Below are 12,616 nucleotides of genomic sequence, written 5' to 3'. Positions count from 1 at the left end.
GGTTGGTGGTTAACAGGATTTTAATCTCTAGGAGAGAAACGGGTTCAAGGGGCGTCAGTTATGAGACTGCCTGTAGAACTCAGTCTTACCATCACTACCCAGAGCTCGTGACATGGAAAACCAAGAGCTTCATCTGAAGACTCAGCTCACACTTCAACACCACGGTTCAGTACAGCCACTGCAAAATCCACTGGGCAGTCTCACAATGTTGATTAATAATTCTCCATTTTCAGAAACATCAGTTCCGTGCTTCTGTTTTAAAGTTGTGTTTTTTTCCATCAAAATTCAAACACTGACACGGAGGTGGACGGCCTGGCTGAAGCAGATAAATCCCACCTAGACCTAAAGAGCTAAATAAATAATGGTGGTGCCAGAGCCCTCCTACAATAGGAACAGGCCAGCCGTACTGCAGAGTTACACAGCAAGAATTAAACAATGACCTTCCACAGCGAGCACTTGCAAAATAAAGGTGATCCTGAGAAAAATTCCAGTTGGTTTTAACTATCTTGATAACATAGCACTTAGTTGATGTTCTACAGTTGTCTGGCCAAAGAGCCAAAAAGAACTTGATCAGCACTTTTGAATAAAAGTTACAAATGAAAACACCCTCAACTTTTACAATAGTTGTGAACTAGGCTCTGCCATTCCCCCGTGTTTTGCGTTTTCCCACAATGAATCTTGTCAATTAAAAAAAAAAACAGGAACATGAATGAACACAATGCACTTGAATGCAGTGCAAAGTGCTTGAATACCATGCATTCTTCCTCATTTAGGAAAACGGGAAGTATCAGGTGCGCCAAGTTTGTCGTCTTTCTTCCCCGGCAGTTTGATAGAGAGCGGCCTGTGTCCCTCAGAAAGACGGCAGTGTGGCGTGTCGAAGCGCAGAGGGTGTCCTGCCTGCTGTGAGCAGGAGAGGGGCTGGGCCCGAGTCCTCTTACCCCCAGCCATGAAGCAAGGGTGGAGGACGGAGGCAGAAGCTCCGCATCGATTTCCTCCCTCGGAGCCAGAGCCAGTGGAGGGTGTGCAATTACTGCTTAACAGGATCGTTACAGCATCATACAGCAGGGCTGTGAAATCGCTAATTCACTCTGCCCATTTTCCACTGATCAATACCGCCTTGCTCCATTCATTCACTGCTAATGTCACAGCGCTAAATAAAGGCTCAGAATTCCAGGCCTTTTTTTTTAATAATCCGAATCGTTGAGATTCTCCATCGCTGAGATAGGGATGATCTTTTTCTCCCCCTTTTCCAAGATAAGAGTAATCAGTTAAACCTCTTACACGAAACAAGATTTTTTAAAAAAAACTTGAATCTAGAGCCGTTAGAAGTCTTCTTCTGTCGCACAAGCCGAAACGATTGACGTTTTGAAGTCTCTGACCTGGGAGATGCAGATCTGTCAGGTACTGGGTGATGAATTGTGGGAAGAAGGCGAACAACGTCAAACCCGTTCTTAGAGTATCCTATTGTAAAGCCTTCTATAGGCAGCACTGCCTAAAAGATGCCAAACCCACTCCACATAAAGCCTTTCCTGTCTTCACCGGGCTGAATGCCTGGGATTTGCAATTTATCCTTTGGGTTTTCCCAGTTGTCACTCATGTCATATTACTCATTCTAATATGGATTAGAAAGTGAAATTAGTACATCAGACAAGTCCTTCTTATACCTCAACATGCTCTCTCAGGTGGATTCTATGGCTTCCTTAAAGGTCTGGGGACTTACTCATGCGGAATATATTTGATGCCAAGATGATAATGTGCAAAATGAATTCTCCTAAGTGTATGTGTCTAGTATATAAAAGCACAGTCAGGTGTAGCCTGTTCTCAGTGGTAGTATTCGAACTCTCTTTTGAGGAGTCAGCAGATTGGTATGGGGTTAATTGACCCTTAACAAATGCAGTTTTGCAAAACAGCTCAGCTACATAATCATCATACCTTATCTATGTGAATCACCCTAATCTTAATCCTTAATACAGTCACTGTAATATAGCGAGAGGTTTATTTTTATAGCCTAGTTGTCTTTATTCTACTTGTATTTTAATAAAATGGAAATACAACGGCCACTTTTATGGTCTGCTTCTGATGTGGTGTGCAAGGCTGTGGGGAATCCATCCCTGTGCTGTTTCTCTGTGGGTCTGGCAATGGATGGAGACTAGTTCTAGTGCCAGACTTCTTCTGATGTCTGCTTTCTTGAAACAATCAGGCCTTGCCGTGCATGTAGACGTTAATCTTAAAAGAACAGTCTGCATCTCGTCTGTTTCTCTGATACTTCCTCTGTGGTCAAAGCACCAAGCCTGACCTTCCTAGCCGGCTGATTCTCTGAAGAGCTGGCGAGCAGGAACTGGCGCGCTGCAGGGGTTCATTTTCGCCGCTGTGCCGCATGCGTCTGCCACGGATGTAAACCTCGCCTCGCATCTTGTTTTGTTTTGCAGCTTCCCTATGAGTTGCAGGACATGGTAAACAAGCACATGAGGTCCACTCTCCCGGACTCTGAGGCGGCTCAGCAGGACCCGTTCCAGAGCCTCCCGCTGGCCGATGTGGTGCCCACCGCCGTCATTGCCAGGGTGCTGGAGAAGCCGGAGCCGCTGGTGCTGAATTCCGCCCAGTCCAGCAGCAGCGCCGGGCGGCCCGTGGCCGAGGACGTGTTCGTGCACGTGGACATGACGGGGCCGCGGGCGGCGGGCGGCGGGCAGGGCGGGCAGGGCGGGGAGAACGGGGGCCCGGGCCGGGCGGCCAGCCAGCAGCAGAACGGAACGGCCACGCGGCGCAGCAGCTCGGATCGCCCGCTGGGGGAGGACGGGGGCAACGGCGCCGCGGTGCCCTCTTTCGAGAAGTTGAGTCCCTACCCTGCGCCCCCGCCTCCCCACCCCCTCTACCCCGGCCGCAAGGTGATCGAGTTCTCCACCGACGATAAGGTGAAGATCCCAAAGAACAGCCCCCTGCCAAACTGCACCTACGCCACCCGGCAGGCCATTTCCCTCAGCCTGGTGCAGAGTGAAGAGGAGGGCGGGGAGCGGCAGCGGACAGGGCCGAGCAGCCCTTCGGTCTCCGAGGGGGGCTGGCGCTCGGGGGCCTCCTCCTCTTCTGGTGGCCGCCACGACACCCCACAGCAGGACGTGGCCGACCCCCACTCCAGCCAGTCCAGCCCCTTCAGCAGCCCCCCTCAAGCCCCCAGTGCGTTTGCCAGCTCGGGTAGCTCTGAGGAGGACCTCCTGGCCAACTGGCAGCGCATGTTTGTGGAGAAGATGGCCCCGGCCACAGAGGGGATCTTAGTCAATCGCACCTCCTTCAGCAGCGAGACCGTCAAGGAGCTGCAGAGGAGCCGCCTGGGGAAGGCAGCACTGGAGAGGGGTGTGGCGGCTGGGGATCAGCACGGGATCTACTCTGATGGAGAGGAGTCGTCTCCCCGAAGCTGGACAGCCAGCCGGGAGTCCAGTCTCGACACCGACAACAGCAGCGCGGAGGCGCGAGCCCGGAAGAGCCAGTATGGCAGCAACTTCTCCCGGGAGGAGAGTGAGAAGCTCCTGATAGCTCTGGATGCTCAAGACGATGGAGGCAGCTGCGACACCACTATCACCGTGGCTCCGGCCCTGGCCAAGACCAGCCCCAGCGCCAGGACGAAGGAATATGTGGACGTCGAGTCAGCCGGAAGCTCCACAGAGGAGAGAGACATCCTGCCGCAAGATTTCCCCATCATTACTCCCAGGGTCTTGGCAGGGCTGGAGGACCTCGTGGAGAAGCCGCCATCCCATCAGCAGACCGGCCCAGGTACCTCATCCACCAGGCCACAGAAGAGCCCCAAAAGGATGGGCGTGCACCATCTCCACCGCAAAGACAGCCTGACCCGGGCGCAGGAGCACGGGACTCTTCTCGACTAAGCAGGCCCAGCTGAGGCTCTGCTGTGGTACTCCTTTCGCCGTGTGCAGTGGCAGAAGGGCTCCGGTGACAGCGAGGGAACTGGAATGGATTTGTCAACAGGCGTCCGATGTTTGCAGAGGTTCCCGTCTGTCTATAACGGTCTTACTTTCTTTCCTACAGCTGGCTCATTCAGCTCCACAGGAGCTGGGTTCTGAAGAGCTTACAGAATGACAAGAGGCGTTAGCCTCCTGCTCTGGGCTTGGAGGAGAAAACTTTCATTATTTTACTGTATGCTGGTCTCCAGTGTTTCAAGTGTCTTACGAGGTTTCATTCTAAAAGAGGTGAGTCTTAATACACAGGAAGGCTTTAGGCTTCCTTCAGACCTTTGGAAAATGGTTTACCCCAGAATGTAGTCATGTTGCAGTTTTTTCCTCAAGTACCATGCACCTGTGTGCTCGCGTTCCACATCATTCCCAACTGGGGACTGTTGGATATTCATGGGTTCAAATGGAGTAATTGTGATGCACAAGCTAAACGTTCCCAGGTTTTTATGCACGGAGCTTAAAAAGCACACCAAAGCAGAGGATGTTTGCATCTTGAATCGCCACAAATCACCGATTTCTCTGTGCCCATGGACTCCCTGGAGAGATCAGGGTTTTTTTCCTGGGCAGCACGTGGCACTTCCAGTGTGCCTGGATTGTGTGTAAGTATCTGCGGCTAGCCACCTGGAGTCACAGCGGTGTCCCTGTGAGGCAGGTGCTGCCCCAGGATTGCTCCAGCTGCCTGACTCGGACACTCCTGGTGCCTGTCCATTCCCTGTGCAGGCTTGGGTAGGCATGGCAGGAGGGAGCGATCCACATTTCAAAGTGGATCTCTTCATGCGTCATCAGTTGTTGAAAATGGCATGAAGTAAGTTGTCCAGAAACACTCAGAAGGCTCACCAATGGCAGGCCACTTGAAGTCGTAGAGTGAACTTCAAAATACAATTATAAGCATCTGAAGACTTTTGGGGCAGTTAACTTTGCAAATATACCGTAGCATTAATGATTGAGTGAATTTTAGATCCACTTTGAAAAGTATTTTATTTCCTGACATCTTTAGGTGTGAAAGCTCCAATGGGAAGCCTGTTCAACACAATGAATGTGGTTGGTGTGATCGTTAATCAGATATCGGAGTGCTTGCCCTGCCCATGGTGTCATAGCATTAAGCGATCAAGGTGTTCCTGACACAAATGCTTCCTCCGCTTCATTCGGTGAAGTTCACTACTGCACTTTCAGTTCAGATGTTTTCATTTTGTGATTGCGGTTTTGAGATTTTTATCTTCCTTTTGAGTGTTGGGTGTGGCGGCCTATGTTGACATGCTTCTATTAGTAGGGTATTCCTGGTGTTTCGTGCAGTGTGAAAAATGCAACAACACTTGATTGACCAGGAATGGAGGGTCCTCTTAAAAGGCAAACTTCTCTTTATTGTGTTTTATAAGTGTGTAAGAAATTACAGAAACCGTTAAGTACTTTTATAATTGCCTTTTCTAAGTTTCTAGTTCCAATAAAGCTTCAAAATAGAACATGAAATCAAAGTGTTAAAGTGTCAGCATTGTGTAAATTGTCAAATCAGCATTTATATAAATGTATTGGGCTAATGAAACAGTTCATGCACAAAGAATTAACATTAGTCCTGCAACTGATCTTGATTTGAAAGCGATTAATGCAGGTCTATTGATTGTCTTTTGACTTGCATACCGAGAAATGAATCATGTCTTCTGATTTTGCAATTTATGATTACAAAGAGGTTTTGTTTTTGTGTCCATCTAAAACCAGGGAGCAGTTAGCTGCAGAAGAGACATTAAGTCTAGGTTCACGGGTCAGCACCGAGCAGGAGAAACACCTTAACAGTTTATAAGACTGAATAACTTAATGATGAACAGCTCTCTTATGCAGAGTCAGCACCCAAGTGTTTTTTGAGCTTGAAGGCGGATCCTTTGAACCTCTGTAAATGTTAACTGGTGCCTACTGTTAGAGGGATCTCTGCTCTGTTAGAGATGTTTCTACCCATCTCTGTTATGTGCTGCTATACCATGATCACAGGCAATTCGTTTGCAGTATTCAAATATTTAACAGAAGAGATAGAACATTTTTAGTCTTAAAAGGTGCTGATGTGGATTTTTGACCTTCTATTACAAATACCTACTTCATCCATCCTCAATAGGAAATGTTCACAGAAATCTAGGAGTGTTGAAAGAGCTGAGCTCTCAAGGCAATTAATATTTCCTATGATTTGTGTGCATGTGTTTTGCAGAACCTTGGTTCCCAGGCCCAATGTCAGAGCAGGGGTCTTTAGAAAAGGACACGCACAGAACCTGCTTCCAGCTGTGTTCTTTGACTTGCCTGTTGACAGCTGCTTCTCACTGTAGCACTGATATAGAGGTGCCCCTATTCGCTCAGAGGGTTCCTGCCAGGCTGGTGTCGTGTCTTCTCTCTCATACTCCATCAAAGATATCTTCATTGTATGGTGTGGCATGGAGGTGCAGTGGTGAGCACTGGGGCCTGGTTCAGTTCTTGGGGTGCTGTCCGCATGGAGTTTGCATGTTCTCCCCGTGTTTGTGCGAGTTTCCTCCCACAATCCAAAGACATACTGGTAGGTTGAATGGGCTCTGGTTTGAGTGTCTCCTTCTACCCTGTGATGGACGGGAGTCACGTCCTGCCCACGTCCAGGGCACATCCTGCCTTGTGTCTGTTGCTTGCTGGATAGGCCCCGGCTCCCCATGACCCCAACAGATGGATAATAGACAGTTAGAAAATATTTGGGTTACGTCATGGCAGAAGTGCGTTTGGAACAGGGAGTAAGCAGAGCACTTCTTGTTTATTTCGGAGGAGGGATGACCAGCTCTAAAAAGTGTTGCGAATCCTGGTGTTTGCAAGTTCAGGAAGTCGGCGCAGGTTGCTTTTTGGAAGTCGAGCATAAGGGAAGTTGCCCTTGCTAACACTTTGCCAGCTGGCTGTCTCGTGTGATGAACACAAGGTTTCTCCTGACAGCTTCCTGAGCGTCTGGCGCAAGACTCAGGACGGGTTGTCTTTACAGTAGTTCATGCTGTGTAGTAAGGCTGGCGTGAGAGGCTTTCTTTGAAAGCAGGAATATGCACTTTTTGCTTTATTCTTGTTCTGTAATTGAAGGTTTAGTTCCTTTAAGAAAATGTGCCTTTTCACCTTTCCCCTTTTAGAGCGTTGGACTTCAAAGGGTGTGTCAGATAAAAGCAAAAATAAAATCCTCTCTGTATGTTGTTCCTTTCTTGATGAAACGATTAGTCAACAGTTAATTTACACTTCCATCTGGCTCAGGGCTGACTTATTAATTGTATTGTACCATGCTTTCACAAAAAGCACACTGTCTTCATGGATGTAGCACTGCAGAAGTGCAATTTTGTTTTTAAATTTAAGAATTCAGCAGTTAGTTTACCTGATCAGGAATGTAATCCTAATTATTGTAGCATCATTCTTATTTTCATGATTATTCCTTTTGATCTTTGTTTAAAATTTATCTGTTCCTATGTGTGTTTTTGTGTACATGTCTATGATTTTGAATTGACTTTTTTGGTATTATTTTTCCCCTTTGCTTTCCATTAATCACTAGTAAAATTTCTGAGGTCTTATAGCTTTCAAGAGAATACTGCTTCACATAGTGGGTTGTGTGTTAGTATGTTTCTTTAACTGATGTTCAGTTCAGATTGCAGCGAAAGTGTTGCTGCTTAACATGAGTTCAAGGGCATTGAGAGAGATGGAACGTTTTTCTGTAGTTTGGATATTCAGTGGTATATGTGATTGTTTAACTTTAAAGTACTAAAACACTAAACTAAAAAATGAAGTTGCACACCACTGCATGTTTCCCATTAAAGCATTAATGTATTTTACTTAAGGGTTATGTTTATGGTAGCATAATTTAGGTTGGGGTTTAGCTACCACACTGTTGCTAGATGTGTGCAGTTGAGTGTTCTTAATCCACACCAATGTATCCCAGCAAATTACACTTGAGAATCACTGTAGATTAAACCATGGTAAAATGTTTTTATCTTGGGTAGAATTAAAGAATGTTCTCCAGTATTTGGAGGTAGACAAGGTGCTATTTTAAGGTGTCTAAAGTTAGAGAGATTTCTGTATTTGAGTGGCTACAGTGTCCTCAAATTCTGTCAGTGTTGAGTCCTGTGCTTTTTCTGTTCAGAGCATGCTGGGATATAGGCAGAACTGCAAGAGCTAACTTTATCCCATCTGGAGAAGAGAACAGTGTTTCCCTTTGCTGGGAGCAATAAATACTTCAGACATTGATGCCAGTCATACAAACAGACTTTCATAACGCAGCCTGCCAGAGGCAGTATTATTCATTTATTCAGTTGATATTTTTTATCCAAGGTCACTTTCAGTGGCAATTGTGCGATTGCCCATTTCTAGAGAATTTAAGTGCTGGAGCAGTCTGGGTGCAGTATCTTGCTCAAAGGCACTGCAGAAGCATTCCCACCTGGCATTCGAACCCATGACCCTGCAGTCAGGTGTCCAGAGCTAGCAGCCAGAGGCTGCCAGCACTCTTTCAACCATCTTGCATACAGTGAAAAATAGTCCTATTTAAGGCAGCCTGCCTTTCTTTGGAGCATATGTCATTTCTGCATGTGTGGAAGACATGACTTTCCCTATAGCTCTATATACTTCTGCAGCAGTCTGTACATTTAATTATTCAACAAAATTGGCCTTGGAATGACAAGTAGAATGTGAGGTCAGGACTGTTGGAGGTTTGAGGACATGTGATATAAACTTTTTTGTATTGCTCTTTTATTATATATAAAGGTACTTCTTATGTGCCATAATTGATAGATATATAACTACCCTCCAAAATTAATAATGCATTCTTTTTATTACATTCTAAAATAGACCTCCTATATTTTGTCATTTGTCAGCATCACATGTGGAAAAGGGCTATATAAATATTTCAGTACCTTATAAGATATTCTCAACCCACAGTCCTAACCAGCTTTACAACAAAGCAAAAATGTCTTCTTTAAAAATAGATGGTTTGGCTCATTCTTTCGTAGCTTTTATGGACCTTGTCTTAAACATGCATGAATATTAATTGGAAACACTAGTACAAGACACAGGCAGCTCCAAAGCCAGTCATACATGGGGAAACTGTGGAAGAAAATGAAATGTAGTAGTATTCAGGAACAAGTGCTGCACCTTTTAAAGTGTTGCTTTAAATTATATGTTTTGTTGAACATATGGTCCTAAACTTTTTATTTATTACTTAAAATTGGTAGGTGAAAAGTTGAAAACATTTCTTGCATTCATAGGGTAAAAGCTCAAACTGAATTAGTCTTATAACTGAATTACTCACTACAGTTTATAATTAACTTTCTCTGGATGCATTTAAAGTTCTTGCTAAACATTCCAGCTTATTCTGAACAGAAGTGTCACTGGGCATCTTAATTTGTAATGATCACAAATTAGACATGAACTGCAGCCCTCAATCTTGCAGTGTCCAAGCTGTCATTGACTGATGTATACAGTCTGCATTCATTTTAATGAACGTCATGACTCCCAACAGTGAAATAGTCCATATTATGGTAGTTTCCACTGTCCTGTTAATTTCCTTTTGTGTCATAACTCTGGGACTAAAATTCCTTCTCCACCTCTCTCTATTCGTTGAACACTTGAGTATCATGTAGGAATCTGTTCTTGTTGACCCATTAACCAGTTAACATACAAGAGCAAATGTTGCACTTGTTGACTTACCCAAGGAGCAATAACTCAAGTGGTCAAACGTCTGTTTTCCGGCTGGCTTGATAAGTATTGAAGTTGACGATATCTCCAAGGCGCTTCTGCTCCTCTGGGTGAGGTTTTAAAATTGTGCTCAGCTGGTGCTTTGTGTGCAGAGTCTGCTTACTTGCCCGCAGTGTTTGCCAGGAGAACCCATGTGCGCCTGTTACCTGGCCTACTGTATCTGAAATTCCCGCCATCGGCACTCGTCTGACTGGGGTAAAGGCTGCGGAGTCAGAATGGAAGCTGCCCTCCTCAGGATCCCCTCTGAAGGCTGTCAGAGGGGCACTGACACACGTCGCGTTCTTGGTGTTAATTGGTTAATCAGGTGCTTTTTGTGCCGGGGGGGAAAAAAACATTTTGTAAATTTAATTTTTCACCCCCACGTATCTGTTCTTCCATCGCATTTGTTTCTCCGTGTAGTTGGACCATGTACGTTTTCCCATCCTTGTCAAAAGAAAAGACTGTTAAACCTGTACTAATTTTATTTTCTGACTTTTTAAACTGAGGATGTATATTTTAAAAAACAAATAAACTATTTTAAAATTTGGGTGTTTTTTTTCCCCCGTCTTTTTTAAATACAGTACACAGAGCAGAAATGTGGTTGTACCGTCGTGGAAAAGCTCTCGTTTCTTCATGCTGCTCAGGGACGATTGCAGCAGGTTGGCTGCCTTGAAGATTGCATCACGTCCCCTACCTTTAACTGAGTCCTTTCATCTAACAGATGTGCTGCAAAAGAAATATGACTGTTCATTCCTAGATTCAAGAGATGCTAGAAGCACATCTGTTCTTCCTGTCTACTTTAAATAGACCTGCAGACCCCTTTCCCCACCAATGCCGATGACCTGTGCAATATAAGAAACCCCACTTTTCATTATTTTTTATTACAAGTCTAGGAAATGAGATCTGTAAAGCCATAATAAAAAAAAAAGATTTTTTTTTTCAGATATCCTGAACTTCTGTCCTGCCCAGGGTGTACCCTGCCTTGTGTGAGTTGCATGCTTGGATAGGCTCCATCTCCCCCATGACCCTGGATTACACGGAGGTGAAGTGGTGAGAAAATGGTAGTTGGTAGAAAGTAATCAAATACGAGAAAACAAGAAAGTTATGGTTCTTCAGAAATGCAGAGGATCTGTAGAGATTTTGAAAGTAATCGGAGCCCATCTCAGTTTGCAGTGTGAAAGTACAGATCAGTGTGAAAGTACAGAAAAAACAAAATCCGACCAGTGTCTCGAAATGAAAATCCTGATTTTGTATGGAAGGATCTTAAGTCTTGAAAGCTAATGACTGATCTTGGCTGGTAACCTCCGTGCATGCTTCTTTTCGCACATGTGCTGCTCATGTGGAAACGTTGAGCCTTCTCCGCCATTTATCTTCTTTGCAGTTCCAGCAGCTGAACCATCTGTGTGTTCCCTCTACCGGCTAGCAGAGCGCTCAAGTTCCAAAGCCTTGGGACGATGCAAATTCCTAGAGCTGTTAATGTGATTGCAGTTCTATAATGCGAATTGCATAAGAGTAAAGCCATTATTTAAATTTGATTTCCATTCTTGGGGAAGGTTACCTGCACTGTTGCAGCAAATTTTTGATGACAGAAAACTGGAGTGATTAAATTCTCTCCATTTTGGTAAAGAGATCAGTATCCATACTGAGTGAGCTGTGAACCACACAGCATGTTAGGCTGCCATCTGGTGGATAGTGCTCATATGCTCTTAGCTGAGAATCGGATATACTGGTCCCCATTACCTGAAAAGTGTTTTGGGTGGAGTGTCCAGAAAAGCGCTGTAAGCTATTGCTATTATTATTATTATTATTATTATTATTATTATTATTACTACTACTACTTAGTTTTGTTCCATTGCAGAGCTGCACACCCTGCAGAAATCCAGAAGCCTTAAACTGAGCTAAGGCTATAAAAAATGTTAAGCACGCCTATTTGTTGGTCTCCCAGTTCAGGTAACATTGGTCCTCTTATAGTGGATATCCACACCTCCCCATAGTTAGTTTTCATTTATAGAGGCGGAGACTTGCTTCTGTTTTTGGTTTGGCTGCTGAACAGGATATTTAAAGTGCTGAAAGGAGATCCGCTGTGCTCAGGCTGAGGTTTTCCTGGGAAGTGATGCATGCCTTTGAAGCCCCCGACTTCTCACCTCTCAGCACTGCTGCCTCTGTGCAGGCATGTCTGAACACTGCCCCAGAAAGAGCTCATGTCCATTTTCATGTATGAACTTGTCCTCTCGAGACTGGCTAGTGTTCTATCCATGTTACAGTCCCTACTGCCATTCCTCTGCCTGCCTTGCTTATATACAATCAGCCAGGCTCGGGGTTTGTCCCTGCAGCCTAGCAACAGGGAACTGGATCAAGGATGCTCCATTAATTATAGAGCGCGCTTTGTGAGAGTATTATTTTAGCTTCCGCAGAGCTGCACCTGTCAGTGGGTGAGGAGAATGGCCCTCCAGGAATGCTGAGGCACTCGGGTCAGCGTTCGAGAGGCTTTGGGCAAAGACCTTTGCGTCCTGCAGTGTCTCACGGCCGTGCATTTCAAGGGCAGGGGGGTTCGTAAGGAAATCGGCGAAGGAGCTGGTCTGAACGCCCGCCTCTCTGAGCTCCTCGCCGCCGGGAGGCGCGGCAGGGGGCAGCGGCGACGTGCAGACGCTGCTCCTGACCCCAGACACTGACGCCACACAAGCCTGACCGCGGCAGGCGCGTCTTGAACCTGATCCCGGAGAAAGAAGTGGCGGCACCCGATTCCCTCTTTATTTTTTTGCTGAGCTTTACCCAGTAAGAAGTAGGAGTGATCAGACGCGTTACAGAGGAGACTGGAGCGAGGGCACCATGGTGGTCGGGTCTGGTAATCTGCCTGTCCTGAGGGGGTGACCGGGGACGAAAGCAGTTTCTTCTCTGGGTTTTATCCCCCACTGTAGCAGCGTTGTAGCAGATCACCTCTCGCGCAGCTGATGTGCTCTGAC

The 12,616-nt window shown here is 45.8% G+C and overlaps 1 protein-coding gene across 3 annotated transcripts in view; it reads left to right on the top strand.

Moving 5' to 3' along the window:
* The window catches only part of tjap1 (tight junction associated protein 1 (peripheral)), a 65,202-nt gene extending 55,002 nt beyond the window's left edge, over positions 1-10,200 (top strand). For all 3 annotated transcript variants that reach the window (XM_006638673.3, XM_015363053.2, XM_015363054.2), the window contains one exon: positions 2,430-10,200. In XM_006638673.3, the coding sequence (XP_006638736.2) occupies positions 2,430-3,875 (1,446 nt within the window). In that variant the 3' untranslated portion in view covers positions 3,876-10,200. The remainder of the gene's footprint in view (positions 1-2,429) is intronic.
* Positions 10,201-12,616: the final 2,416 nt, after the last annotated feature.

Source organism: Lepisosteus oculatus, chromosome 17 (genome assembly GCF_040954835.1).
Source record: "Lepisosteus oculatus isolate fLepOcu1 chromosome 17, fLepOcu1.hap2, whole genome shotgun sequence".
NCBI lineage: Eukaryota > Metazoa > Chordata > Actinopteri > Semionotiformes > Lepisosteidae > Lepisosteus > Lepisosteus oculatus.
Note: the sequence above shows the minus strand (reverse complement) of the source record. Positions and strands in the feature narration are given on the sequence as shown.